The following is a 27,828-nucleotide window of genomic DNA, read 5'->3' on the forward strand; positions in this document are numbered from 1 at the left end:
CAGAATTTATTAACTTTATTGCTTTATCAGTAAATAGTGTTTTATTGTTGTTTATCAGAATAAAGTGATTTGTGTTTGTTGGATGTTCAGTCTTCACTCTCTATGTAAAGTTCTCGCATCCAGTACAAACTGTCCGTGCTGTTTTAATTTCTTTGCTGGCACCTGCCCTGATTATTCTGATCTTCCCTTACGTCTCAGCTAGACAACTCCACTCATCTGGTGATCGTATTCTTACTCTTTCTGTCACCAAAACAACAACATATGGCCACAGGATGTTTAGTTATTGTGCAGCGAAACAATGGAACTCTCTTTTTCCATATCCGCCACCTACCCACTATTGAATCCTTGAAACGTGCACTGAAAACACACCTCTTTCATAAACACTACTCCTGACAACCTTTCCCATAATGCTAGTCCTTTTTCACACCCTTCCTTCCTCATCTTCCTTTTGCAATATCATGTTACTCTCAGTTCTTGTTATGTGGTTCCTCCTTGTGTTTTCTGTATTTGATTTTAGTCTTTGTTAGTACTGTTGTTTATTCTTTCATAGTTGATATGTTATTTGTTTTCCTATCCCTCGTATGCTGTCCATGTTTTGTCCTTATGCACTTTACAAATTTTGCATTTATTATTATAAAGTACTATGTAAAAATAGATAAATTTAACACCTCACTGCTATGCTGACTATTGGTTTATTTTGCTCTAAAACATTAGGATGACTTCCCTCTGGCCAGCCTGCCATTGCTAGGATATGCAGTGAATCAGCCAGAGCCAGAGGATCGAATCAACAAAGATAACGTGTTCAAGCTGCAGTTCAAGAACCATGTTTACTTCTTTCGTGCTGAGAGTGAATATACATATTCAAGGTAACTGCTCTTTGGGGTTCATCTGTGACAAAATCAATAGATTATTATTCAAAAATTGTATATATATTTTCCCCCTGGTGCATTGTCTTTCATAGGAATATGAAAGAAAGGGGAAAAAAACTTTGTGGCTGTTTAATTTAAAAACAGTCTGCATGTTTTATTTTCCTTGCATTATATGCATGTGGCATTTGTTTACAGGGCTGGCTACCTTGCTGTGATATAGCCTTAGTTGCTGGCTCGACATAAAACACCAATTTCTCCCCCTCCCATTATATGCATAAGGTGTTTTCTCCTTCCCCGATTCACACATCCCCCTTAGTCTGTAGCTATAATTAATTGCCATCATCCTTCATTGCTTTATCATCTTGGGTTTTTTCTTTGTTTTTTTGTTGTATTTTGGATGACCAATGAAAAATGGCCAATGACTTGTTCTACTTGCTGTCCATACTGGTTGGCAGCACTGTTTTTCTTGTGGCCTTTCTCTCAATTCCCTTTCATTCAACAAGATTTCTTCTTCATTCTTTCTGGGACGTTTTAACCATCCTCTTAATGTCTTTTTTGGTTATGTGCCCCTGTTTCTGTGCATATGTTTGAATAAGCGGATAAATACATGAAGTTGCTACAGCAGCATGTGGACATTTTTCTGCTACTTCAGGATGAGTGTGTGTATATATATTTTTTTTAAATAGAAGGCCTTATCTCTTTTCAGGTGGATGGAAGTAATAAGTCTAGCCACAAGCAGTGCTCGACGGACTCGCCTTTTCAGCCGCATGACAAGCACTCTGGAGAGCTAGTAAACGGAGTCTTGTCTTTACCCTGCTGTGTCCAAAAGAGTTTCAGCCACCAGAGAGACTACAAAAATCTTTGTGACTTATTTTAGCTTTGTGGATTAGTGTGGAAGAAGTCCTTAATGAAGAGAGTTGTGAGCTGTTGTTTTGAACATCATACATAAGAAGAGTGTGTGTTGGGGGTACCTGCTTTTTTAAAACTGTTATTTAGCAAGGGCTTTGTACAAAATACAGCCAATGAATTCAGATTGTCCTGGTCAAAATATATATATATATAAAATAATGAAATCAAGGTAAGGTTCAGTGTTTGGGGTTTTCAAGTTTGCTAGTAAGTATGTGGAAAAAGTGTGTACCATGTGAAATGTGCTGGGAACAAGAGGAGCACGGCGGTTGAACCAGTAACAATACGGCTATTTCGGGCAGCCTCATGTCCAATCTGTGCAACGAGACTGCAGCAGTATAACCATAACCTTCACCTCTCCATATATTTTTGTAAGTTTGTTGTCACCTGAACCACAGTGCATTTTCCAGACTCATTACCATCAGGAAAGGAGATGTTGTATTGATGCGATGAATGAGTTCTCCTAAAGTTTAGTAGATGGTAGTCCATTGTTACAGTGTTCCTAATAAAATTTTATTTATTTTGACCTTTTGTCACTACATACACAGAGTAGCACAGTACAGTTTCTTCTGAAAGCCATACCGTTGTGTGCATAGCCAGAACTGTATGATCGTGAGTGAGTATTGATATGTATATCACACATTCTACAACACTAGGTGGAAGACTGTTATTAAGTTAAGTGAATCTACTTTACCTTACTGGAATAGAACGATTTCCTCATTCACAATTTTTTTTAAACTTTGTTATTTCTATAATGTAAAATTTCTAGTTTTGCTAAACACCCAGAGATCTAAAGCTAGTTTAACACTCACAGATTTGAATATGTTTATAAACGCATATTTTCAGAAAATAATTAAAAGTATCAAGAAAGGTGGACTGCAGGTGTGAGAAAAATAAGGACACACACAAAGTGAAACATCTTTTAAGTATCTTTTTGCAATGGCTACTGTTAACAAGAATTATCCAGTCTTACCTCATGGTTATCATTCATTTTGATGGAGAGAAAAACTTTCTTTAGGTGTAATTATTTTGAATACATTCTTCACATTACCAGGCCATCCTTTATAGCACATACAGTTCTCTCTGTGTGTGGGAGAGAGTGAAAAAACTAGGAATTTTGAAATACTTGAGTGTACTTGACAGTGAAAAATGTCCTTTTTTTTCACTCTGCCACCTGAATGTGTTTCCCACATCATTATCTGTCATATATATCATAATTGTATGTATACCCTTATGCATTTGAGTGATATACTTTTAAAGGGAAAAAACTGCCAATACCTTTATTCTTTTAGAAAATTAATGTGTACATCTGAAAAAAAGAGTCAATAGCTTAAAGATGACTTAGCATTTGAAAGGGGTTGATTTTACTTTCCATTTCTGTCTGAAAGCATGTTGAATGCAGCCAAAACGGTTTCATAACTGCTTTAAAAAGTTTAGTAAACTTGAGCAGCAAAAGCAGTGGGTTTTTTAAAATCCTCTTTCTTGAGCTTCCATGTATGCCTTAACTTTCCAGCATTATTTTCCCTGTTTTGATGTGAAGTCCAATTTGTTGACAACAGGCAAGCAAGTGTGCATGCAACAAAACAAATATGAAAATGCTTCATCTGCAGTATTTATTACATCATTTTGATTATTGTTGTATTGAGAAGCTGTGACTGAAGGTCTCATGATGACTACTAATCTTTAGTGGCCTAGCATTCTGGTTGCTTTGCAAACTGTCTACAGATTGGCATAACATTGGCTGTGTGTGTATGTGTGAACACTGAGAAAATTTGTATCTGGGCATTTTGATTCATTTTTTAGTCATTCTGTTGCTCAAAACCTGCATCGGATGCCATTACTTTTACAGTAGCGTTTTTTTAAGAAAATAGGGAATTTTTTTACTTCTTATATTTGAAGTTAAGTTAGCTTAAACTTTAAAGATTGAAAGGGTTTGATGTGAGACTGCTGTTGATAGCACATTTTATACTCCATATATTTTGTTGTTTTCTGATATTGCTTCATCATTTACACATTAAGAGATTTTATGAAAAGCAGAGTTGAGAAACTGGTGCCCCACAGTTCTCTTTCTTAATCACTTTGCTTGTGATTTGGTTGTACAAATATGGGGAGGTGTGCGATTTGTTTCATGCAAAAAAGGAACTGGCAAGTGATTGTTAATGTTTGTGCTTTTTTACCTTTACCACTGCATTGTGTGGACAAGATGACTTGGTGACGGGAGCATGCTCTGTATATAATATACTGCCAGACCACTTTTCATTGACAGCATGTTTTCATTTTAATGGCCTTTGTGTGATGGCAAGATTTTGGTTGAAATCATCTTGTATTTTGTACATGATTTTACTTTAGCATATTGAAACACATCAATACAAGATTTTTTCTTTTGGAAGAGCGATGTTAGCTTATTGAAGTAAGGAACAGTTGTAACTCTATTTTATTGTTGTGAAGTAGTTTTGGGGTGAGCAATTTATGAAAACAAGTAGTACAAAACTGTGGAACAGATACAGACCTATTTAAAATTGTATGCTAGAGAAGTTCCTTGCAAAGTTGTGGCTTCAGAAATCCAGCCTGAGTATCTTTGTGTGATTTACATGCATTCTTCTTTGTTGCATGAGATGCTTTGTTTTTGTCATCATAAGTATATACAGCAGGACCATGGTTTATTTTCCTTTTCACTGATTTCCTGTTTGAAGAAGTGGAGGTTAAGTGTGCTATTTACAGTTAACTGAAAGAAGACTAAAGTGAAGTGAGATTGTGCATGAAGAAAGTGAAGGCTGTTAATTGTAAAAAATATCCATGAGCTAAAAAATCATTTTCACATTTCTCAGTTTTAAAGGATCTTTTCTGATCCTGCAGGTCCAGAAAAGCCAGAGATTTCTTTGTTCTTATTATTTGGTTTCCAAGCAAAAAACCTGTTAAGCAGTGAATGATAAGATAAAGATGTTACTTGATTTTTTTTCCACCTGTTTTTAGTTAGTAATATTTTGCTTACTTGGGAATTTTAAGCTTACATCAGATACGGCTGGAGTTTTTAGTAGCTTTAGTTTCAGTCTAGCAGCAAGATATTTGAATGTATCATGGACAGAGAATGTGCCGTGAAGTAAAATATGAAGAGTTATGGTTGGCTTTACTTCACCTACATTGCTTGAATGAAATTACTGGCATCATTTCTTGTGTATTGTGAAGGAAACTGTACAGTATTCTAAATGGGTGGTATGAAAACAATTGTTTGAAAACTTTTATGATATACAATAATAATATAAAACAAAAATATTTTGAATTTGCAACTGCTTTTTGCAGTATTTCTTGTCTCTTTCGAGACAAAAAATTCTCAGTTGGGTGAGGTCTTTTTTTTTAAGCTTCTTGAAGACTAAATGCTTTTATTTTCAAGAGACCCTTACATGATAAATCGGATGCCTAAAACAGCTGGCTTTGACCATTCTTGCAGTCACAAGTCCAACTTAGTGACCTTGTGTTACAAAGTTGAACACACTGGGCAATAGACTAGAAATTCCTTTACTTTTAGTCTGACTGAGGATAGCCTTTCATACCTTTACATTGGACTTTGCAGCTGTTTACATGTGTCAAGCGGAGACTGGTTAAACTTCATTGTAGCCAGGGTGCTGTTGCAGTCTCTGGCTATACCGTTTGTCTTTGATGATCTTGCCTTCATGAAAGATAGTAGACCTGTCCCTAACCTGTTACAAGTTAGCAGAGAGAGGCAAGATCTAGGAAGAGAAAAGGTAATTTAGATCATTTCTTTTTAAAGTCTGCAAGCCTGGCATACCCAACAGGTTATATGAAAGGCATCCATATTTACAATGACAATGACCAACTTTATTTGTCACAGTCAGCAATTTGAACATGGGAAGGTGCTCTAGTCACAAAAGTAAAAGTTAGAAATAAAAATAGAAATAAAGTTTGTTGCAAGGTGCAGGTTAAAAAGATGTCGACAGTGAAAAATATGAACAAATAAAAAGAAAAAAAAATTGATGGGCAAGTGACAATCATAATATATAACAACAAACTTACATCAAGGCTATTCATGCGTGCACCTACGACATCACACACAGACAACTCATCTGAGGTTAACAGGGGGACTGCAGATGGCATAAATGATTGCAGGTGCCTATTACTTCTACATGGAATAACGTTTACCTGAGCTTAATAATACAAATTCTCTCTTTAGTACATGTTCAGGTATGGAAAAATGCGTGAAGCTTTTCTATTTGTTGGTCACAGAAAGAAGTTAAATCCCTCTGTTTACCAATTATGTTAAAACAGAGGTGGGCAAAACTGTTCAGACTATTCCTATCATGGACCGAGAGATTTATCAGGTATTAGTGTTTTTTGTGCATGTGCACAACCACTCACTCATCAGAAAAGGGAGTTGCCTAGAGGGGTTGCTTTAAAACATTTGGCTGTGAAAATTATGTGCCACTTATATTAATACTGGTAGTGCTTATGTTAATCTTTAAAGCTTTTCAGGTGTTAACTCCATAGCTTGATGGTGAGAGTTGCTTCACCTTTGAAATTAAATATGTTGACTGTGTACTGATTTTGCATGCCTTTTCATTACTGATTTTTGCTTTTGAAACACTGTTGCTATTTTCTGGTATGGTTTAAGAGTAGTTTATGACTGTCACAAACTCATTTCAGCAGACCTTAACAATGAAGTCACTTTTATGATGGTATGTCTATTGGATTTCTATTGGGTTTAAGTTTTTGACCCATAGGAGTCGACAGTTTTTCAGTTTGTCTAGTTTACCTCAGTAAATGAAATCTTTAGAGAAAATTAATAGATGCAGATGTAATCCACCGCCTATTTTATCTCACTTTATTAATATCAGGGCAGAGCTTGCTCATATGTTGACATGGATGAGTGTGCCAAATTAGGGAAAGAAAACTGCACTGAGGCATAGATCCCATTGAAAACCATACCAATGAGAAGCTATCTAGTCCAGCAAGGATCTCATTTCATTGCTCAGTGATTATCTTCATTGCAAATGCAGGTGTTCTTTCTTATTTCCTTTTTTTTTTAATCGAATTTGTATCTTGATAGATTCTAAATGTCAATAAACTCCAGAACTGTTATTATTAGAGACATAAGCTTAATTTTATTGGTTTCTATCATCACAATGTTAAGTTGGAGTTTTCTCTATTTATATTGAGGTTTTGTGACATTTTGTCAGGGATGTAAAACACAAGTGGAAATTGAAAAGGTGCACAAAAAGAGACACTTGTCTATGTGATCAAGAGAGAACTCATTACTAGATAGTTTAACTTCGGTCTTTACTTTTTTGGGGGGATGGGGGCATTTTTAAAGACCTACATTATCTGTCTTATAATTTCTAAATAAAGTGCCGATAGCGACATTTAAAAGCCATTCCAAGCCTTTAACAGTGTGTTCATGTGACTTGTACTTTTCTGTGTGTGATACTTGGGCAAGTGAACTGTTCCTGAGTTTTATTGTTAAGCCAATGCACACAATGCAATTTCTTTTTTATTTCTTTGGGGCAAGTGGAAGGAACTTGGATCCAAAGTTATTTCTTTGTTGTAATCCTTGCAAAGGGAAATGTACTATTACTAGAATATTCTTAGGACATCACCTATTCCACTGCTTTAAATGGCTTATAACCAGTGTTAAATTCTCAATGCTGTGTGTCAAAAGTGTTGTGTTTTTATTTAGCTTCACTAGCATTTAGATTTTCTGCAGTGGATTTTATTTATGTGTTGTACATGTGCACTTTTGCACACATGCAAAGGATACCTGCTCTGTGATTGTTCTGGTTGTTTCCCCATCATCCCAATCCTAGCCATTAACTTGTCATTGCATTTTATCAGCATGGTTTTCCAATTGATTTGTCTACCAAGAGTCAGCTTGTTTCCTTTTAGCACTTTCTTCCAAATTCTATGGAGCCAGCCAGTCATCTGAGAACCTGAACACTAAGAGTGCTCCAAACCTTGTAGCAGCAACTTAGATAATATAGCACCTTTCTAAAATCATGCTTTATAGCTTGTATACTATTCTCTTTTGCTGTTTGGCTTGAATGCAGTAAGGAGTTCCCCATCCATCTTGCCACAGCAGTATTTGTCTAGACAATAAACGAGATGCATTGATAATTTAAGTGACCAGTAGGACTTTTTTAAATGCCATGTAAACTTGTGATTGTGCAGACAATGAATGTATTCATTGATAATAAATAACGAAAGAAGAATGCCAGAATGCTTTTGTTTCTGTGATACATTTGTGTGTATGGTTCTGATGGGTTACACGAGTTATTGTTGAAACTGACTTTAATAACTTCATCAGCATGGACACCAGTGAAGTGAGGCAAATGTAGCCTGAACGTGATAATTCAGAACAGAAGATGAACTCCTATCCATTACTTTAGTAAATCACCTTCTCATACTTTTTGTGAAAAGCAGCACAGTGAAACCACTGATCAGGTTGGATGGTAGAGGGAGAAAACCATGTGAAACATATATTGGAATATAGATCACCATCAGAGTCATTGGCTGATCTTTTTCATTGTCTGAAATCCTACAGAACTTTTGTGTGTGTTTTTTTTAACACAATAAGTTTTTAAAGATATCCATAAATTGAAGTGACAACAAGTTCATTGCTAAACAGCATAAACTGTTACACTGCTAATCTTGGCCATGGGCTAAATAAACCTCTAATTGTTGCAGCATGATCATAGCTAAGAAACAGCCCCATAAAAATAAATAATGAAACGAATGAATTTCACACAATATGAAATGGCCAGGCTTTATTTTTATTTCTGTTTAGTACATAAGTGAGGACCACTTTCATTTCACTTTTAATACTAAATTTCTGCTTTTCATAATCACTTGTACCTGACAATGCCAAAGGTACTAATTCAAGTGTTGTAATTATATTTAATTAAAGCACTCCCCTTTTCATAACAAAATTATTATGAAACTGATCAATCTACAATGGTTGACATTATTAATGAACATTTCACTAAGGGGTACATTCTACTAAGATGAAAAAAATCCTAAGCCAGTTGCCTATCATCATGATTAAAGATTAATTAAACAAGACTAAAGTTTAAAGTTCCAAGATGTATGCAAAAGGAATATTGACCCAACAGGATGTTCTATATAATGAGCAGCAGATTTCATTTTACTGCTTTTTATCAACAGCTAACAGAACTGTGCTTGACCAGCAGAACCTGAGGGGGGGGGGGGGGGGAATTGGTGTTTTACGCCGTGTCAGCAGCTAAGGCTATATTACGGCAAGCAGCCAGCCCTGTAAACAGATGCCACGTGCAGAGAAAGAACAGCATGCCCGAGACGAGAAATGAACTCAGGGCAGCCAACCTTCACTGTATTGTTGACAGGCGCTAACAGCGCTAACCGTTGCGCCACCGGACCGCTCGACCTGAGGTGGGATAGTTTTAAAAAAAATAAAGCAATAAAAAATGAACCTTTAATCATTACGGAAAATATGACAGCTTCATGTCGGAATGAAGCACATCTAAGTGCCACACATACATTCTACCCCCTCAAAGATCCTTGACCTTTAACACAAATTTGCTCCCCACAGCTGATGTAGCATCTCACAATCAACATATCAACTATCTACAATACCATTCTATTATAATGACATAAATCTACAAATATTATAGAACAATAATTCTTTTTAAAAAGCACTAAGTACATGATCACTTCAACTTTCTGTGGTTTCCACCTCTTGCACAGGGTCAACTGCAGGCGGCCAGTCAATCTCCACAGCGTCCACATCAAGTGCTAAAATGTCACAGTCTGCTTTGAGAAGAGTTCGCATACTGGGATGTGTACGTCCAAAGTCTCCATGGACAAATTCCTTTACGTAGGTACCAGCCTGAGTGCTGAGATGCAACCTGAAAAGATGTTCTCCAAGAACCTCAGCACTCATGCTATAAACAACTCTCTCACGTGTCGACAATGTCCGCCTGTGCAGAACCCTTATTGGTGTCTTTTGTTGAAGAATCAAGTCCTTTGTGCTGGAAATCATTTCTAGATCTTCCTCTGAAAGATGCCTTTTGCACCAGCATACAGCAGTATAAGACTTTGACTTATCAATTTCTCCTTCTTTCAGATTTCCAACATCACTTCTTGTGACTATCTGCAAATCTCTAATAGCTATATCTTTAGTCAGAACATTTGTACTTTTCTGTATTTCTGTCATATCTTCTTGAGTAAACTTGACCCGATGAGGGTTAATAAGCTCAATAACGAAAGGTCGACCAAGCCCCAGCATACGGACATCAACATCTTCCCTCCCAGATGCTGAGAACTTGTGATCAGAAGGTTTAAATTTCTGAAGTACAATCTGGCTGAGAAGTTCTTGCACTGAACCTTCTAACTTTGTTTCCCCATCAACTGTCCAAGGTGTCTGGCTCAGATGCCGACTGTATTTTTTGTATCGGCCAGCCACAAATACAGCATCGTATGTAACTGTGATGTCACAAGTGCATGGTTCATTCACAGTTAATGGTGGACAGAGAAAGTGTTCAGAAAATTGTGAATAGTTCATGTCACTCACAGCTTTTGCAACATTAGCTCTAGTAAACGTCTCGCCAAAAAACTTTCTGTTTTTTCTCTTGCAAAATGTGTTTGGAAAAACGTTCAAAAGAAAAGAGCACTCTCGGTCGGAAGAGCCGTGAACAAAGTTCAGCAGGATATCAAAGGGACTCCTTGATTGAAATGGTACGCCCAAGAGCTGGCTGAAGTAAGGACCGACACACCACTTCCATACATCCTTAACTGACGGAATCTTTTCTTCCTTTCCAGAATACATTGCTTCATACTTGTTAAACAGAAACACGTACAGAGCATGCTGTCTGAGAATGACATTTACCGGTATCATCACTGAGAACTGAAAATCGGAACATTCGAAATCTTCTCTTATCACCTTAAGGTGGACCTTTTCGTAAAACTCTTTGCTCGCAAAATTTTCAAGTATTCCCAAGCAACCCGGGCAAATTTTATCGTCTGAGTTTTGCTCAACATCTTTGTCGAGATCCACCTGTAAATGTCGCTCAACGAGTTCCCACGGCGAACATCTGTAAACAAATGGTTGACGTGCGCCTAGGAATCTCATAATGCACCGCGGGCAGCATCTGATATTACGAAGATCTTTAATTATTTGACATCTATCTTCTGCATTCTCTACGAACAGTTCCAGACCATCAGATGTCATGCTGATATTCGCTGGGATGTTCTCGATGTCTGCCATGAGGACTTCAGTCTCGGTGCACCTTGTAAGGCGTGTAGCCGACTCACGTGGTGCAGGACTTGAGATCTGTAAGATAAAATTAACAGCTCAGAAGTTACCAAGGAAGCCCAGTGAGCTTTATTGTTTACTAATTAAAATATTTTATTCTGATGAGAAATTGCGCTACAGCGTACCTGAAAAATACTCTGTGCTCCTACCTCTTGCGACGAGCTGCTGTCGGCAACTCTCGGGTGTTTCCGGAAATGGCGGGCAGTGTTTTCGTCATCAAGAAACCCAGTCCTCGCTGAGCTGATCGGCGGTAAGTTATAAGAAGTTTTCTTGTGGTTGCATTTTTCTAGTCTCAGTTATCTTAATCATCAGTTTGCTGTAAACTCGCTGTTCTGGTTCTAACGATCTGCGTTGATAAAATCGTTGTCCCGTTTAAAGCGAAGTTGCTACTTCCATAAACTGATCAGAGCAGACGCCAAACGAAGACAGGCTCCACGTTCACTCCACTGTGCAGCCGACTCGCTGTAAACAGTAAAACAAGATGTATGCATAGCTTGTTTAGAGTTTTTATGACAGAGTCGTGGATGTTGTTGCCACTCAGCATACAACGCAGTTGTAATAACTAATCCGTGGTTGTGTTTGCAATCTTGTTGATCTGTGTCAAGGCCGCGAGTTACCGACTTGATGTAGATGTTGTGACAAAACCACTTTTATTCTAGCTTAAATATAATTATTTTTGTTCCTCACAACGTTTTCTTTTTTTTTCTAGTAGCAGAAAACTTTGTTAGGGAAGTTTGGATTGTTTAAATTCGTTTTCTGCGCGCTTTGCATTCAACAGTTTTATTTACAGTTCTAAGGAAAGGCCGGGTGGGTGTGGTGATTTTTGTAGCATTTCATTGTATTTTCAGAAAAACTGATTGTATGAGGAGTGGAAAATAAGTGATCGTCATAGCATTTGCGTGTTTATGTGACTTTTTTATGTATGAAGTAATTTAATACTGTTTGGTACGTTATGTATTCACAATCTGACAATGTGAAAATTGTTGAGCTCAGCTGGGTGGGGTTCATCAAACAGGCATTGACTTTGACTTAGAGCAAAGTAGCGTATATTGACACATTGTGGAACTCTCCTGTGTAAAATTTAAGCAAATATATAGATTTTTCTAACATTGATAGAAAAGTTTTGCTAAATGAATACTGGCAGATGCCACTAATTTTTCTTTGCAACTTTGTGTAGTAAAATCACATTTTTTAGTCTCATATACTTAAGCTTCTATTTTAATACCACATATTTCTTGCTGTTGATTTATAAAAAATACTATTTTTGGTTGTTTTGTTTTTTAAAGTTCACTACACAGACCAATGAAAAAAAAATGTTTTACAGACACCAATGTATTGGTATACTGTGTACTGTGGTACAATAATGACAGTATGTGTAATTTTTAAAAGGCTGTTGTAGTATGTAGTAAGAAACTAGAAAAAAATTACCATGCTGTTCATGCTGAGTCACCTCAACACTGCAAGGAGGGAAAAAAATTAGGATAACTGAATCTAATTCCAGCACAACAAGAAACGTCTTATAAAAGGTTTTCCTGGTGTCTGGCTGCAAAAATGCCAAAGATGATTGAAGCAAGGCTCTGGTTGTAGAGAGATATAGCTTCTGGAACAGAATATTCCTACATCATGTTGTTTAAATGTTGTCTACCTGTAGTACCAACAGCCAATCTTATATTTATCAAAGATCCCATTAGGCCACCCAGTTTGTCACTTTTTTTTTCTTTTTTTTTTAATGGGAGGGATGTTCTGTCATACTGTTTTGAAATAACTGACCACGCTATTTGTGGCTTAGCGATGTAGACTGCTACTATTGCTCCATTATCTGTGGTGCATTCTGGCTCTTGGTACTGCTTTAACCCTCCATGGTGATCCCAACCCACCATTTTCCAATGGAACAGACACAGCCTAAATCTAGATCCACTATCTGGAGGAGAGGGGTGCCGATAGTTGTTGATGCCCTGTTGATGCCCTATTAAGCTCACATTCTCTTGTTAGTCTTGTAGAACCAGTGTCTCTACCTAAATTGTAAGTTGAAGCCATTGTAGTGTGACACATTGTAACCAGATGCAGTTTTGTTTACAAAATATATAGATCTATTCGATCTAATTGAAACCCAGCTTAGGTACATATTTGTTCTCAGTAGCTAATCCATCTTCATGGGGAAGTGAGCGGTCCGGTGGCGCAATGGATAGCGCCTGTCACCAAGACAGTGAAGGTTGGCTTCCCTGAGTTCATTTCTCGTCTCGGGCACGCTGTTCTTTCTCTGCACGTGGCATCTGTTTACAGGGCTGACTGCATTGCCGTAATATAGCCTCAGTTGCTGGCACGGCGTAAAACACCAATTCCACTTCATGGGGAAGTGGATAGCCCATTTGCTAGAGTGCTGGTATCTGCTCGTTCAATACCCACATAGTGCATCAAACTTGCACCAGTTCACCCAGCTGGCAGGAATGGGTACCTGACTTCAAAGAGGGTTGGAGAAGGTAAAGCAGCAAGGAAGAGAAGATGGACACCGCCCTCACATAAAGCTGACCCTGAGTCTCTAACACCTCATTCCCAAATGACATGAAAAGGTCATTGGATGAGCTTTACATTTTTTTAACCTGTCTTCTTATGTAGTACACTTTGTTCACTTCAGTCTCATGCCCCTCTCTTCTTAAATAGAGGGCCTTCTTCACCTCTTAAAGAACATTTTGCTAAACAATTTTGATTGGTTCCACTTAGATGTTTAGTGCACTTAAATCATTGTAAGCCTTAAAGGCCTACCAAACTTTTTTTTTTTCAAATGATGGGTTGGTTTATTGCAAGATTTGTGTCAAAGGTAAAGGTGAAGAATCTTATATCCTCTTGGCTGGCTTAGCAGTGAACATATATTTCATTGTAGCTAACTCATTGCATGTGGAAGATAAAACCCAACCCTTTCCTTCTAACACGTTTTACATGTTTTCCTATAATGCTTTGCACATTTAAAGTCTCTTTGCACATTATCATACCACTTGAACTTTTTTTTTCTCAGTAATATAGCCTTTATTGTGTGCACAGCATTAAACACTGCCATTAACTGTCAGACCCAATTGGAAAGGAACGCCCAGAACCAGGTGCGATGGTGGGGTGTGGTTGCAGCCCTATGCTCCACTGAGGGGCAAATGGGAGCAAGAAGAAGATTAACAGTCAGACATTATCTTAGTCTCTTGGTCCTGGTACTGAATTCTTTTTCCATGTCCTACCTGTTACGCACTCACTAGTCCAGAGCTCCCCATACACTATCAATCTGGGGACTGCTGCAGTGTATCCTTTAAAAATTATTGTTCTCATAGTGTCTCACACCAGTGGCTGATAGCCTATATAACTAGTTGCATGGCCACAAGATCACAGATGTTTCCACTGTTTGCATACTTCTGTGTACACTGTCATTATGCCGTTTATCTTTATAGTAATCATTAACTCGACTTCAACACCTGACACAAGCATGTCCATTTACCAATAATGTGATTTCTTTGAACAGGTGAAAATGTCAGTATTTAAAAGATTGTATTTCATGAACACAAAGAAATTGTTGGGAACTGTCATTTAATGAACTGAATCCAGCTATTGTGAGAAAATCTGCTTTATGTTATGTCTGATAGTTTTACCTTGGAAGCATCAGACCTACTGGTCAGAGTGATGATGTCCAAACCTGAAGAAATATAGCTAGCTGGTTAGTTATACTGTGAAACTATCATACCTACTGGTTAAAGTGATTGTGTCCAAACCTGAAGGAATGCAGCTAGCTGGTTAGACATAATCATGTGACCCAGCTGTGGAATAGGTACCCGACTCCTTACAGGGCTAGAGAAGATTCCAGAGTCAGTGGGAACTCTAACATCTCCACTTACTTTAAGGTCATGGGGTTAATATTTTTTATGCATTCATTCTTATGTAAACCAAGAATAGAAATGATCTGTAATTCTTGTTGGTGACATTTTTCCAATATTTCAGGAAGTGTTGAGCAGTAGGGAGAAGAGAGGCAATGGGGTTGTTTGAGACTGTGAAGAAGTACAAGAACCAGGACTACAATGCTCTCAAGAAAGAGTGCAAAAAAAAGGGCACATTATTTATTGATCCAGAGTTTCCACCAGATGAAAGGTCTCTATCATCAACACCTGGCAAGTTTGGCAACATAGTTTGGAAACGACCAAAGGTTAGTTTTGCAAAGTGCATCATGAACTGAACAGCAATGAATCATAAATTGTGTACGTTTACAGTTTGTTGTCTTTGCCCAATAGCTGTATTTTAATGAGAGCTTGAAATCAGCTAAATTTCCATTTCTTCCATTAAGAAATAAGATTTGTGAAAATGTACTATATTTTATTCTACTAATAGTTTTTATTTTGCAATACTTTATTGTGTCCGAGCAAATGATTGAGACTTGAAATTTTATCAAAAAGGCCTTCGGTTCATTTCAAGGGGAATAAAAACAAAACAACAGAATAAAGTATGCATCACAAGTTACATATATACAGACAGCATACTTTATTTATATTTAATAGTCAGCTATTAATTTAAATGTTGAATTTCAAATGCCTTATAGATATAGTTTGTTGCGTTGATAGATGTAGACTCACTAACATTAGCTAATAGCAAGGACAAACAAAAAGCTAGCAGATGATGGATATTTTTATAAATGTGCATCCTTCTCAAGTCTACCTTGGATAGAAGAATGTAAAATGCAATTCTGGTTCTGTAACACCTGAACAAAAGGAACATAATAGTACATTAACATTTTACTAATACTAAAATATGAACAATGTGGCTTAAGAAATGAAATCTCAAACCAAAATTGAATTAATGCATTACAGACCTGTATGTATTGGACATTGTTCAGGTATTTATGTAAAGGTGTCGAAAGGTCAGAAGGTTGCTGGACACCAAACATGTTTAGCTTGACACAAACATGAAAGCGCTGACTAGTGACAGTTCTCTCTCCCCAGCCCCTCTACCCTGCCAACCCACCTCACTACCCTATTACACCTAGGAATAGTATATTGCTAACTTATAATTTGATTTCTCTGTTTGGTATTCTTTCCCCAGACATTTGTTTATACAAAAAAGAAAAAGAAAGACAAAATTACCAATCCTCCCCAACCCCACCAACTCTCATCAGGCCTGCTCATAGGAATGTGCATGTGTGCGTTTAGAGTAGAACATTTAGTTGTTACTTGTTTTAGTTTCCACACAAATATGACATGCCTTTAGACATTTTTTTCACACAGCAAAAGCTACTGCCTTAATTCACATTTTTGCTGGTGAGCCAATTGCAGTAGGCAGTGGGCTACACAATGGGCACAAGATGTATGACTGCTATAAAGTTAACTGCAAGCTAAAAGCCTCTTTAACCATTTACAGATGTAATTGCATGTCCTTCTAATTTTTTGTTGTTGTTTTTTTATTTGCAAAAAAGCATCTGATGATTTCCCCCTGCCTCCCCCCCCTCTCCCTTATCATTGTTTCAATGAAACAACATGGAACAAAGTGACGAGGACTTATTGTAATATCATAGTGTTTCATGTTGTTTCTCTAAAAAAAAAAAATACAATTTAAGAGGAATTGGCAGTGGGTGTCAGCTGTTTATTGTAAATTTTGTTTTGTACACAGCAAATCTGTGACAATCCGAAATTGTTTGTTGCTGGAGCGAGCTCGGGGGACGTAACTCAAGGACGACTAGGCAACTGCTGGTTTGTGGCTGCCTCCTCCTGCCTCGCATCTTCTAAAGCAATTTGGAACAAGGCTAGTTCCCCTTATAGTTAAAGATTATCCAACTAGCAAGGTGTGTTTAAATGGTACATGTTAATGTTCTGAATCATTTCTGCTAAAATTTTCAGGTTGCAGAATAATTATTTGTGGTCATGTCTGTTCCTGGATGGTTCATGAAGGCTAATATGTTTTGGTGTGAGTTTATTTAAATAATTTTTTGGAGTGAACTATCATCATATGCATTAAGACACTCAAGAGTGCATTTTGAATCTTATTAGAGAGGCCATGCCAGAAAGCCGGCAGCATGGATCTGGGGACTGTGCTTAGTTGTGCTCCTAAAACAGGAGTGTAGTGATGAAGTTAAGTTGAGTGTACTGTTCAAAGAAAGTGTGTGGGCAAAATATATTATGGAATGAAGTTCTGCAGCTGTGTGTTTAGCATGGCATTTGTTGCTGAAGAGAAATGTTGTCGTGCCTTTGTCCAAAATTGTGTAACAGAATTCTTCTCCATATCATTGTTAAATTCAGTGAAACTGGAAGTCGAACTTGTGTAGACTTTCATATACAACAGCCAGTCTCTTGGTGGCATTCTTCTTTCTCAGAAGTAGGACTTGAACCCAGACAAACCTGGTTACTCCATTCAAACTCTTCTAATGCCTTTCTACAGATTACAGCCTGAGAACAGTCTCCTAGTATTGCTCTACAGGTGTCCATTGATGAATGCTATGTCAGGGGTATAGACAGATTGTCTTCTTGAGTGATCCTGGATCTGTGCTTTATTAAATGACTTGGCTTTTCCTTGTCTATTTTCTGTCATCTCAACCAGAGCATGAACGCTTTCTTTGCTATTAACTTCTGTAAAAATTCAGTTAAACAGAGCAGTAGTCAAAAGTAAAAACAATTTTACAGTAATCTTTTGACCAGTTTATTTAGCAAGATGTATAAAGCAGAAATTAGCTGAGAGATAAAAGATTGTAATAAATGTCATTTTTTTTCTTGCATATGTGTTTAGCTGGTATGTATCATTGCATTGTTGCCCATTTTTGTTCATGATGCCTATAGACTATCGAAGGATATTAAGAAAGAGATATCTACGGTCCTATACTCTGAATTATTCTAAGACCTCATGTTGTTATGCTACAGGTGATTCCAGACTGCAAAAGCCAAGAGTGGGATGAACAAAAGCCAGAAGAGTATGCTGGCATTTTTCGATTTCAGTTTTGGCGGTTTGGCTACTGGACAGAAGTGGTCATAGATGACTTTCTCCCCACGGTCAATGACCAGCTGGTCTTCATCCATTCGCAAAGCCGCAACGAATTCTGGTCTGCCCTGTTAGAAAAAGCCTATGCCAAGTAATTTGATTTGCTGTCCACAATCCTTAACAATATTCCATAGCTTGACAATGAGATGCATTTAAATACAATATGAGTGTTGTTAAATGAAAGGGCTGTATTTGTGCAAATTTTTATTTCCTATGACTTCTTCATAGTAAAGTCAAACATATTGTGTCTTCTGTTGCAGGCTGTTTGGAAACTATCAGGCTTTAGATGGAGGAGAACTGAGTGAAGCACTGGAAGATTTTACTGGTGGGGTTTCCGATACTTTGGATTTGATCAAGATGGAAGTGGCAGCCAAACCTGAGGAACGTGTAGCACTCTTTGCTCGCATGCAGAAAGAGATGGACAGACACTCATTAATGGCTGCTTCTATTCCAGTAAGTTAGTACTGTACCACAAATACCACAAACAAGTAAAAGTATTATGTCTAACAATATTGTCAATCAATAACAAGAAACTCTTATGAGCCAAATATTCTTCATAAGACACTTATTACATCTGACAACTTATAGTAGCTTGTGGTAGACTTTATCGTCAAATCAGTCCAACATGAATATTGATTCGCAAATAAAACATTTTCCTCACAACAAAAACAGAAAATTTTCTTGGTAAATGTTGATGCTGTTTAGACATCTATTTGATGCATGCTTCCTTCAACAGGCAACTTCCGCAGAAGATATGGAGGTCACCACTGAGAGTGGGTTGGTCAAGGGACATGCATATGGCATCACTGCAGTGAAAAATGTCCATTTGGAGGGCTCTGGGTTGTTTGGACTGTTCAACAGGGAAAAGCTACCAATGATACGTCTGAGGAACCCCTGGGGACAGGGCGAATGGAAAGGCGCTTTTAGTGATGGGTAATATTTTACTCAAAATATTTGCATTCATTACCTGAGATCTCAGGGTGGCTTTCTGCTCAGAGGACAAGTGTACTTTAGCAGTACTTGGACCTACAGTTTGGAATTCACAGCCAGTACAGTTACCATGTACACAGACACATGAAACTTTCATCCAATACATTAAAGTACATCTTTTCCAAGTATGCTTTACAGAAGACCTCCCTTGTGCAAATGTTTTTGTGTGTATGTGCACACTTCTGTGTTGTGTGTGATGAGTAGTTTTTAGTTAGAAGCAAGCACAGTATTTAAATTGTTATGTTCATGGGCTGGCATCTTTATGCAAGTATCAAGATTGAAGCAATGCTTATAAATAAAGTATTTTAGATTTGTACATTTACATGGTTTGTTGTTGCTGTTGTTCCTGCTCAGCTACTTTGCTGTTACAATAATATAGAGACTGTATTTCCTTTCTTAAGATATAGATTCCTGGCAATTACATATTTGGAAATGAGAATACCATGAAATTCTGTCTAGGTTATTGTGTGTAATTTTCTTTGTTATTTGTGGATGCAGTTCAAACATTCTGAATTGATTACTTTCAAGATATTTTGCTATCAAATTTGTCAAACAGATTTACATTTGTTGGCAGGTCTGTTGAGTGGAAGAAGATCAGTGGCTCAGACAAGGAAAAACTAGGACTGACGTTTGAGGATGATGGAGAATTCTGGTAAGCCAGATGTGTCCTGAATTACACAGAATCAGATTTTGCAAACAAAATGTAATTTTTTATGAAATGTTGGCAGCCATGTAATGTGCATCTTCATGTAGTTATTTTCTTTCCATTTATTTTAATCACTAAATGTTATCATGTTTGTGTTGATGTTAATCAGGATGACTTTTGAAGACTTCTGCAAGTACTTCCACCAGACAGCCATATGCCGTGTTGTGAATACCTCATTTTTCTCAATCAACAAGACATGGCATGAGGGTCTATCCCATGGTGCTTGGACTAAACCTGAACGAGCTGGAGGTTGCCCAAATCACAAGGACACTTTCCTGAAGAACCCCCAGGTTTGTACGCTTTAGCTAAGTTGAGAGGCTGGATTTTACAAGCAGAACTTGAAGAACTGAAATTTGATTTGTAGGTTTTGTTTACCCAAACAAACAAAAAAAAAGAAGAAAATGATTTGTTCTTATCATTCGTATTTGGTTTCAGGCTACTGTTCTTCCTTTCTAGCAAACTGTTACTTTGTTGTAATTTACTTGTCCTATCACTTTTGCTTCTTGTGATTTATTGGTGTTTTAAAAAATATGAAGTAAATATAATGAGGTCTTTAGAGAAATAAACATACAGAAACTTGATCTGACCTCAGTTTGTTCTGTTTGTTGAACAGTATGCATTTGACGTCACAGATGATGACGATGAGTTCATGATTCAACTAATGCAGAAAAGTACTCGAGACAAGGAAGGGACAGCGAACAAAACCATTGGTTTCACTGTGTTGAAGGTGAGGCAAGTATGAAAATGTTTTGCATGATTATGTATTTGGACTGTGTTAAGTTATATTAGCTTAATCTGATATATTCCATGAAACCATAAGCAGATTTTTATTTTAACAGCTAAGAAAGGAAGCAGAGCTTGAATGCTTTTGTTCTTGTATAAGAAGATAGTAAATCAAAGTCAGTGATGAGAGTATCGCACAAAGTTACACATGAATTTAAATATGTTACAAATTTGTTTGTGGGTCATTGACTTTATCCTGACCTGGGTTTTTATGTACCAGGTGGAAAATAACAGGAGATACCGTATTCATAACCTATCACTTCAAGAAAAGGTCTTTTCTACTGTGTATCGTGACAGTCGCTCAATGTTTATGCGATATGGTCCAGTAAAAAAAGGGAGATATGTGGTTGTGCCTTCAACATTTGAGCCAGATCAAGAAGCGTCTTTTTTGTTGAGAGTCTACACAAGTTCAGCTAACAATTTTATGTAAGAGAGCATGCCTGTACAATCAGCATGGTTCAGAATGAAATGCTGTTTTACAGTATTCTGTGATTTAAGTGTAAAGTTTATTGTACGCTGGTTGTGAAGAAATCGCTTACATGCTAGATTTTGATGTTGCTATTTTGTTAATGGGCATTGTAGGGAGGGAGTTATACATGGGCTTTTTTTTTTTCAAGCAACACATTCATTATTGTGTGTCTAATGCCCTCTTTTGCGTAGATGCATGCAGTGTAAACAAATACTGAGCAGTTTTAAATTTGTTAAAGTTTATCTTGGTGTGCTGTGCTCAACTGTGTTAATTTTTGTGTTGAACTGTTAAATTATTATGGTGAACTGTTTCTGGCAGGGTGCTTAATCATGACAAGCCTGTCAAGCACTGGTGGAACTGCTGTAGCAAGACTCCAGTCATGGTTACCTATGTCAAGGTCATAAAGGCAACAGGATTGGAAAAACAAGACACACGTGAGTCTCATATTGACGTAGTTTTCCACACTAACCTTTACAATCATCTACTATCTTAAACCTGGCCATATGCTACAGCATTGTCAGAGATGCTTGAGTGTAGTGCTTGCTGTAGTTAAAGAGCTACAGATAGCTTTTCATGCAAAACATCTTGTACTTGACTATTGGTCATAGTCACGAAAAAATGTGAAAAGTAGCCTTTAGAAAACAAATCATCACAAGGTCATTAGTGAAAGCATGCATATATGTTGAGAAACAATGTAAACTTTCATGTTTGAAGTGGCTGTCATAGTTGAAAGAGATTTCAACAAGGTTTCCTGATTTGATAACTCCACTTGACTGGTGCCAATAGCCTTTATTTGTGAGCTTGCTTTACAGTAACAGCCAATAATATAAGCTCAGAGGTTATTCTAGAATGCAGCTTTGCAGTATTCCAGAAAAAACTTGCAGAAGAATACATGGTTTTAATTAAAGCACCTGTGGCAATATCCAAGTTGATAGTTGGCACACATTTGAAAATAATTGTAGGTGTTCCTGAGGATGAGTTAATAGATTTTTCTTTTTACCATTGTGTTGCTTCCAGCGATAATAAGATATTGATGCAATAAGATATCTTGTTATCAATATATGGATATAATATATAATAAGATATCTTAAGAAAGTATTGATAGGATATCTTGAGAACATGATATTAATATATTTTAAGACCAAGATATTGTAATCTGACCATGTACAGGTGGAGCAGACCCTTACTGTATCATTAAATGTGAGGGTGAAACAGTGTACACACGTGCCATCCCTAACACTGTTGATCCTGAATGGGGAGAATCTGCACTATTCTTCCGCAAGAATCCTGTGAAGTCTCCAATGAAAATCCAGGTATTTTTCTGTTTTTGCTAAAACTTTAAAAGAAAAATGTGTTTGTGGTTACAAGGGCAGTGGTGATGATGTTGCACTGAGATGTTCCCCATTACTGTTTCAGATTTGGAATAACAATGTTCTTCGAGATCAGTTCATGGGCAAGCATGTCTTCTTATCTGCAGATGATATGCAGGCACAGGTTCTTGAGGTTGATCTCTTTGGACGCAAAAGTGAGAGCACTGTGCAGAAACCTGGCAAGTTGTACCTACTCATAACACAGTCCCGCCAGCTTCTCTCTGTCTAACACCCAGCTGTTGACCATTAGTTCCTTTCTGGCACGTGACGTGAACAGCCCTTAAACAGCCTGAAAACAATTTTATTAAAGTATTGACTATTATTTTACTTTTTTATTCATGCGCCTGTCATTCTCTAGTCTCTGCATTCTCAGATTGTCATTCATTTCCTCATAGATATTTGCAAACATGCTAGTCTTTCACTTTTTTCATTATTGATGAAATTCATTTATATCATTCAAGAATGACATCTGGCTCTACAAATGTACAGATGTGCACTGTTTTGGCACCCATAATAAGTTCTTCTTGAGGACAACAACGTGTGTTGACTTAATTTATTAAGGCATCTTGAACATCATTATTTCACGAGCCATACTGTTAAGCCTCTGAGATTTTGTACTGGTCTTGATTTTAAGATTTGCATCATTCACTTCACAGTCTTAAGTTACATTTTTTTAGGCTTTTTTATTTTTGGACATGTATTTGTGTAGACTGAATTCTATTACTACAGCTAAATGCGTCCAATAAGATATTTTTCTAAAAAATACTTTAACTATTTGTTATTGAAAATGATGCTTCAGAAAGATTCACAAATGTGATCATCAGTCCTATGTCTTAGTGCCTTGCTTGTTGAAATATGCAAAACTAGTGAGGTATAAAACACTAGACTTTAGGATGAGACTTTTTGCAGTGTCTAACTGCAGAGCTTTGTGCTCATTAGAGTGTAAAATGAATAACTGCTGTATTTATATATTTATATCTACATATAGAGAATATGATTACAGGATGAATGCACATTTGTTATTTCAGAACTGCTCATATGTTCTATGCAACTTGTAGTAGACATACTAGTCATATCACTGATGGGGAGGGTGGGAATTAGTTAAACTGATGGTCAGTTTTGTTTTTGTTTTTTTAAAGTGCATATTATTTACACACCAGAGTTGCTATCCTTAAAAATAAGGAAAATAAGGCTCGGCCTTGCTTAGGAGAAATAACATAAGGGGAAATCTGTTACCAAGTCTATTTTGTGTTGCTCTCACATTTCTATGCGGTTTATAACTATAAAGAGGAGATCAACTAAGCTACCCCTTTATAGGCTAAATTCATTTAAGTGCTCTCATGAGGACTGTGACTTGTCACGGACACAGCCTCTCACCAGAGCAACACACACATGACGTCCATACGCGTTCTTTCATCACACAAAGGGATTGCCTGAGGCTGTTCAAATCATGTTATTAAGTTGCTCAGGATTTTACGGAATAGAGCACAGATAATTATATTCATACAAAAATGTCTCCATACACAGTTCGTTGGGGAAGATGGTGAAATCTAAGATAAGTAAACGTATGGTATTGCGATAGTTTCTACTCCAAAGGCTATCGAATAGTCTGGGAAGGTGATTTTTCCTCCTTCTAAAGGGCTCCAACTCAATGAGCCCACGCCGCACAAAACAGTCGGTGATGTCCAGGGACATTCACACTAACACACGTCTACCCTTCCTTGAATAATCTTTTAGGCAGACACACCTGACTGCCGACAATACACTTCAGGGTCTCAGAGCCAAAGGTGCTGACTCGGCAGATACACCCGGCTGGTGATACACTTCAATAACCGGGAACAGCGGGTGCTGACTGGGCAGATACACCTAGTTGCTGACAATACTCTTGGAGTCGTCTTTCCCTCTCTGGTTAATTCCTTCTTCTAGGCGATTCCTCGTCTAGGCAAGGTTAATACACCAAGGGTCAGCATCACGCCACCTCCAGTGTCGATGGACACTGCTCTGCTCTGTTAAGTAATCTCACTAGGGAGATTTACAAATCGTGACTCAGGCACGTCTTCCTCCCTCACTATCTCGGGCCTGAGTACTTTGCTACCCTTGCTTTCGCCGAAACTTCTACCACTGAACATTGCACACCCATCACTCTGTGTCATGGTTAACCCTTTTCCCACTAACATTCTCATTCATTCTCCACTACATGTTATCCACCTTTACAATTCATGGGTAGCAAAGGAGTTAAACTAACCTAAAAACATGGAGGTACGGACTGGTCCGTGACATGACTATAGCATGGCATAGCTAGTGATATCTATTTTAGCAGCATTTTAATCTGAATATGCTTTTGTTATTTTTTTTAAATACTTGCTTTTTTAATTTTTATGCTTGCCTTTTGAAGTTGACTTTATATCACTTTCTTGTTGATAATGTGGGTTTCTTTTAAAATATTTAAATATTTTAGAACAAACCTAAATAGTTCTCTGTTTTGCTGGTGCTGAAGATTCTTGTCGCAAACATATCAGAACTTTCTGAAAATCCTTTATGGTCATCTCTTCCTGTTCAGTTTACATGTACATACTACTGTTATTGCTTTGAATTGTGTATTCTTTTATAAATCTATAAATACACTTTATACCATTGTTTATATATACTGTGAAAATGGAAAATACATTTATATTGTTAATTTTTTTATTATAGAATTATGGGGTATCATGGAGTGGTTTATCATGAAAGATTTAAAAAGAAACTTGAGACATTGTTTTGCAGATGTACCTGCAAACATAGAACAGGCCAGTCCATTTAGTAGTTTGGCTGTGATGGGTAAATTAAGTTGCAATAAATCTTTGTTGATTGTTAGCACTTTGTAACTACATGTGTAAATAAACATAAATAATAGGGAAGCTTTAATGTGGGTCTTTACAAAGTGACACAGATGGACAAGCTCTTTCCATTATCTTTTCTAATGCAGCCGTGTCCAGTTTTCAAGTTGTGTTATCATTCACTTGTCTTGCACCCAATAGAACTAACAGGAACTCTAGTCACGATATTATTGTAAAAGATATAAATAGCCTAACAAGTGTAGACAGAACAAGTATTAATTGTTGAAGTTAGTACAACAGTACTTGTTGATCATTGTTGTCATCTGCCCATTGCTGCTGTAAAATATCTTAGATGCAGTTTTTGATTTAGTCTTGTGTAAGCTTGGAAAACTGAAAGGTTATGGTTGTTCATAGACTGTAAATTAATGAAATGTCAAATCTGCAAGTGCACAACTCTGTGTATTCTCTGACACAAATGCTAGAGGGCAGTACGATTGATTTTTTTTTTTTCATGACAGATATTGTTGTGGAGAGAAGCATTCATGTCTTTGAGCATAATTTTTATTTATAAATGGAATCTTAGGAAGTGAATGACATAATGCAACTCACTGTTAGGCTCAGCATCTTTAGATGTGTCATTTTTTAAAAGACTCCATGTGCTATTTTTGTACACTTGTGTCCCAGCAGGAGAACTTTCACCAGATATAGAAATTCTGGAATCAAACAGATTTGAAGATATGTACTGTTAGAAGTCAAAAGAAGGTACTATTAGAACTAAAGCTGACCAAATTTGGGGGGGGAAAACTTATAATTTGTTTTTTGAATTGAGTCCTTATCTTCTACCTTTTAGTCTCCATAAATATTTAAAGCTGTAGGTGGTTTCCATGTATTAATAGATTTATTTAAAAATAATTGAGGAGAGAGATTAGAAATGGCAGGTTTCTTTGCCTGGGTTTGCTACAAATAAATAAACATTGATATCTTTATTTTATCATGCATTGAAAAACATTGGCTAAGTGCCCTTGTGTCTAGCAGTTTCACTGTGCATTTTTCAGATTTTTTTTAAATACTGAAAAACATTGATGGCCTTTCTTGCTTACCTGATTTTAAGTTTGTTGTTATCTGCGTTTTTTACCAAAACATGAAAGACTCTGGTTTGTTTTCCTGACATTTTGAAGTCTTTTGATTTAAGCATTGCTTTTGCTTTCACTAAAGCTATTAAGTTATGTCACTTTATATTCGGCATTATATGTCACAGGCATCTTTTGTTTGGACCACTCAGGCAAAAACATCAAGTCCCATCTACAATTTTTAACGGTTTGGTCAAAAGTCTTTTGTACACAAATGTGCCATGAGTGAAATCCTGTGTGTTTTTTTTCATGTCTAATTAAACACTTTAATGATTTATAATTGTGCTTAGCAGTATCATAAAGGTTTTTATTGTTTTTTCCACATTTCCTTGCAAGTTATTTATGGGATTATTTTACAAAATATATGTAATGCTTATACCACAAGTGATCAGACTTGGTTTCCTGTGCCAGTTATATACAAGTAGCACCTTTATTAATAGTGTTACAGTTAGTTGAGTTTAGGGCACTCTTGGTTCCATTTTCATTAGAAATAGCTGCATATATCTTTTCTTTTTGCTATTGCTTGATTTAACGCTAACCTAAAGAGGTTTAGTTCCATACATTTAAATGGATTGAAGCATTTGGTGCAAATTTTTTTATTCATTTAAGCTAAGCAATAAACATGCATGGTGTACATTTTTCCCTAGTCCACAGTATAGTTTATTGATTAGCATTTATTTGTGGAAAAGTAATTTTTATTTAATTTATTGGAGGAGTGTTGCAACCAACTTTGTCCATGAAATGAAGATCATATATTGTGAGGATTGGGTGCCATTGTTTTCAGGAAGTTGCATATAGTTCTTTTAAACACTTTTTTTTAGCAATCTGAATATTTTTCTTTGAAAGCTGAAATTGTTGCTTAGCATATTTGCTTATTTTAGAAAGCGATTTGTTCTCCACACAAACATGCCTGATACTTTTGTGATATTTATAAAAATGTATTTTTTAAAGCTTCATAATACCCTTTGATCACTACTTTTTATATTTCTTATATTACATATAAAAAAAAATTTTAACTTGCTTTTGGAAATTTTGACATGGTTCCTTAGTGTGGCTTGACCATTCAATTAAAAATGAAGGGTCTGTAATACATGCTTCTGTACACATCAAGTATTCTTGTGTCTGTGGTAAGCTTGACTTCATTACATCTGAATGAAAGCAGCAATATCCAGTAGCACTGAGCTTGTTGAGTGGATGTAATGTTCTGCTGGTCCTCCTGTTTCTTATTTTACTTCGCACATTAGCCCGTCACATACAGCGAGGAATGCCATTGGTCATTCACTCACCAACCAATCAAGTAGTGTTCACTTGTCCCTTACAGTTTGTCCTCAATCATCAGTTTGTACACAAGGCGGGGATGGGATAGGTCCAAAATCAATGAGTGCTTATATGCCCTCTTGCTTTCGTTGACTACGCATTTTTAGTCTTTTGATTGATTAAATTTCATAATGGAATTCGATAGAGAATATTTTAAGAGAAGAAAGATTAGAGCATGTGCTAAGAA

At 36.8% G+C, this 27,828-nt stretch overlaps 3 protein-coding genes across 5 annotated transcripts in view; 2 read left to right on the forward strand and 1 right to left on the reverse strand.

Annotated features, from left to right (window-relative positions):
- Positions 1-7,998, forward strand: part of LOC112555675 (FERM, ARHGEF and pleckstrin domain-containing protein 2-like) — a 55,454-nt gene extending 47,456 nt beyond the window's left edge. For both annotated transcript variants that reach the window (XM_025224147.1, XM_025224148.1), the window contains 2 exons: positions 715-866; positions 1,576-7,998. In XM_025224147.1, coding sequence (XP_025079932.1) covers positions 715-866; positions 1,576-1,660 — 237 coding nt within the window. In that variant the 3' untranslated portion in view covers positions 1,661-7,998. The remainder of the gene's footprint in view (positions 1-714; positions 867-1,575) is intronic.
- A 1,104-nt stretch (positions 7,999-9,102) lies between these two features.
- LOC112555677 (putative tRNA pseudouridine synthase Pus10) lies at positions 9,103-11,326 on the reverse strand. Its single transcript, XM_025224151.1, has 2 exons — positions 11,196-11,326; positions 9,103-11,088 (listed from the first exon to the last, which is right to left on the reverse strand). Exon 2 carries the CDS (start codon positions 11,020-11,022, stop codon positions 9,472-9,474), a length of 1,551 nt encoding a protein of 516 aa, XP_025079936.1. The 5' UTR covers positions 11,023-11,088; positions 11,196-11,326; the 3' UTR covers positions 9,103-9,471.
- Positions 11,192-27,434, forward strand: LOC112555676 (calpain-5-like). Of its 2 annotated transcripts, none has more exons than XM_025224149.1 (13): positions 11,192-11,320; positions 15,046-15,247; positions 16,702-16,833; positions 17,943-18,151; positions 18,321-18,513; positions 18,797-18,993; positions 19,625-19,702; positions 19,866-20,046; positions 20,370-20,483; positions 20,760-20,965; positions 21,327-21,442; positions 22,179-22,321; positions 22,425-27,434. In XM_025224149.1, exons 2-13 carry the CDS (start codon positions 15,077-15,079, stop codon positions 22,605-22,607), a joined length of 1,923 nt encoding a protein of 640 aa, XP_025079934.1. In that variant the 5' UTR covers positions 11,192-11,320; positions 15,046-15,076; the 3' UTR covers positions 22,608-27,434. The 2 variants fall into 2 exon arrangements, with proteins under 2 accessions (XP_025079934.1, XP_025079935.1); XM_025224150.1 differs by lacking the exon at positions 11,192-11,320 and adding an exon at positions 11,342-11,553.
- The last annotated feature ends 394 nt before the right edge of the window (positions 27,435-27,828 follow it).

This window comes from Pomacea canaliculata, linkage group LG14 (assembly GCF_003073045.1).
Source record: "Pomacea canaliculata isolate SZHN2017 linkage group LG14, ASM307304v1, whole genome shotgun sequence".
NCBI classification, from domain to species: Eukaryota; Metazoa; Mollusca; class Gastropoda; order Architaenioglossa; family Ampullariidae; genus Pomacea; species Pomacea canaliculata.

Bases quoted from the DNA above. Each gene is read 5' to 3' on its own strand.
- LOC112555677 (XM_025224151.1), bottom strand. From the start codon at position 11,022: ATGGCAGACATCGAGAACATCCCAGCGAATATCAGCATGACATCTGAT.
- LOC112555676 (XM_025224149.1), top strand. From the start codon at position 15,077: ATGGGGTTGTTTGAGACTGTGAAGAAGTACAAGAACCAGGACTACAAT. The intron at 16,834-17,942 runs GCTAGTTCCCCT...GTTATGCTACAG, and splicing joins CTAAAGCAATTTGGAACAAG to GTGATTCCAGACTGCAAAAG. The intron at 21,443-22,178 runs GTGAGTCTCATA...GACCATGTACAG, and splicing joins ATTGGAAAAACAAGACACAC to GTGGAGCAGACCCTTACTGT.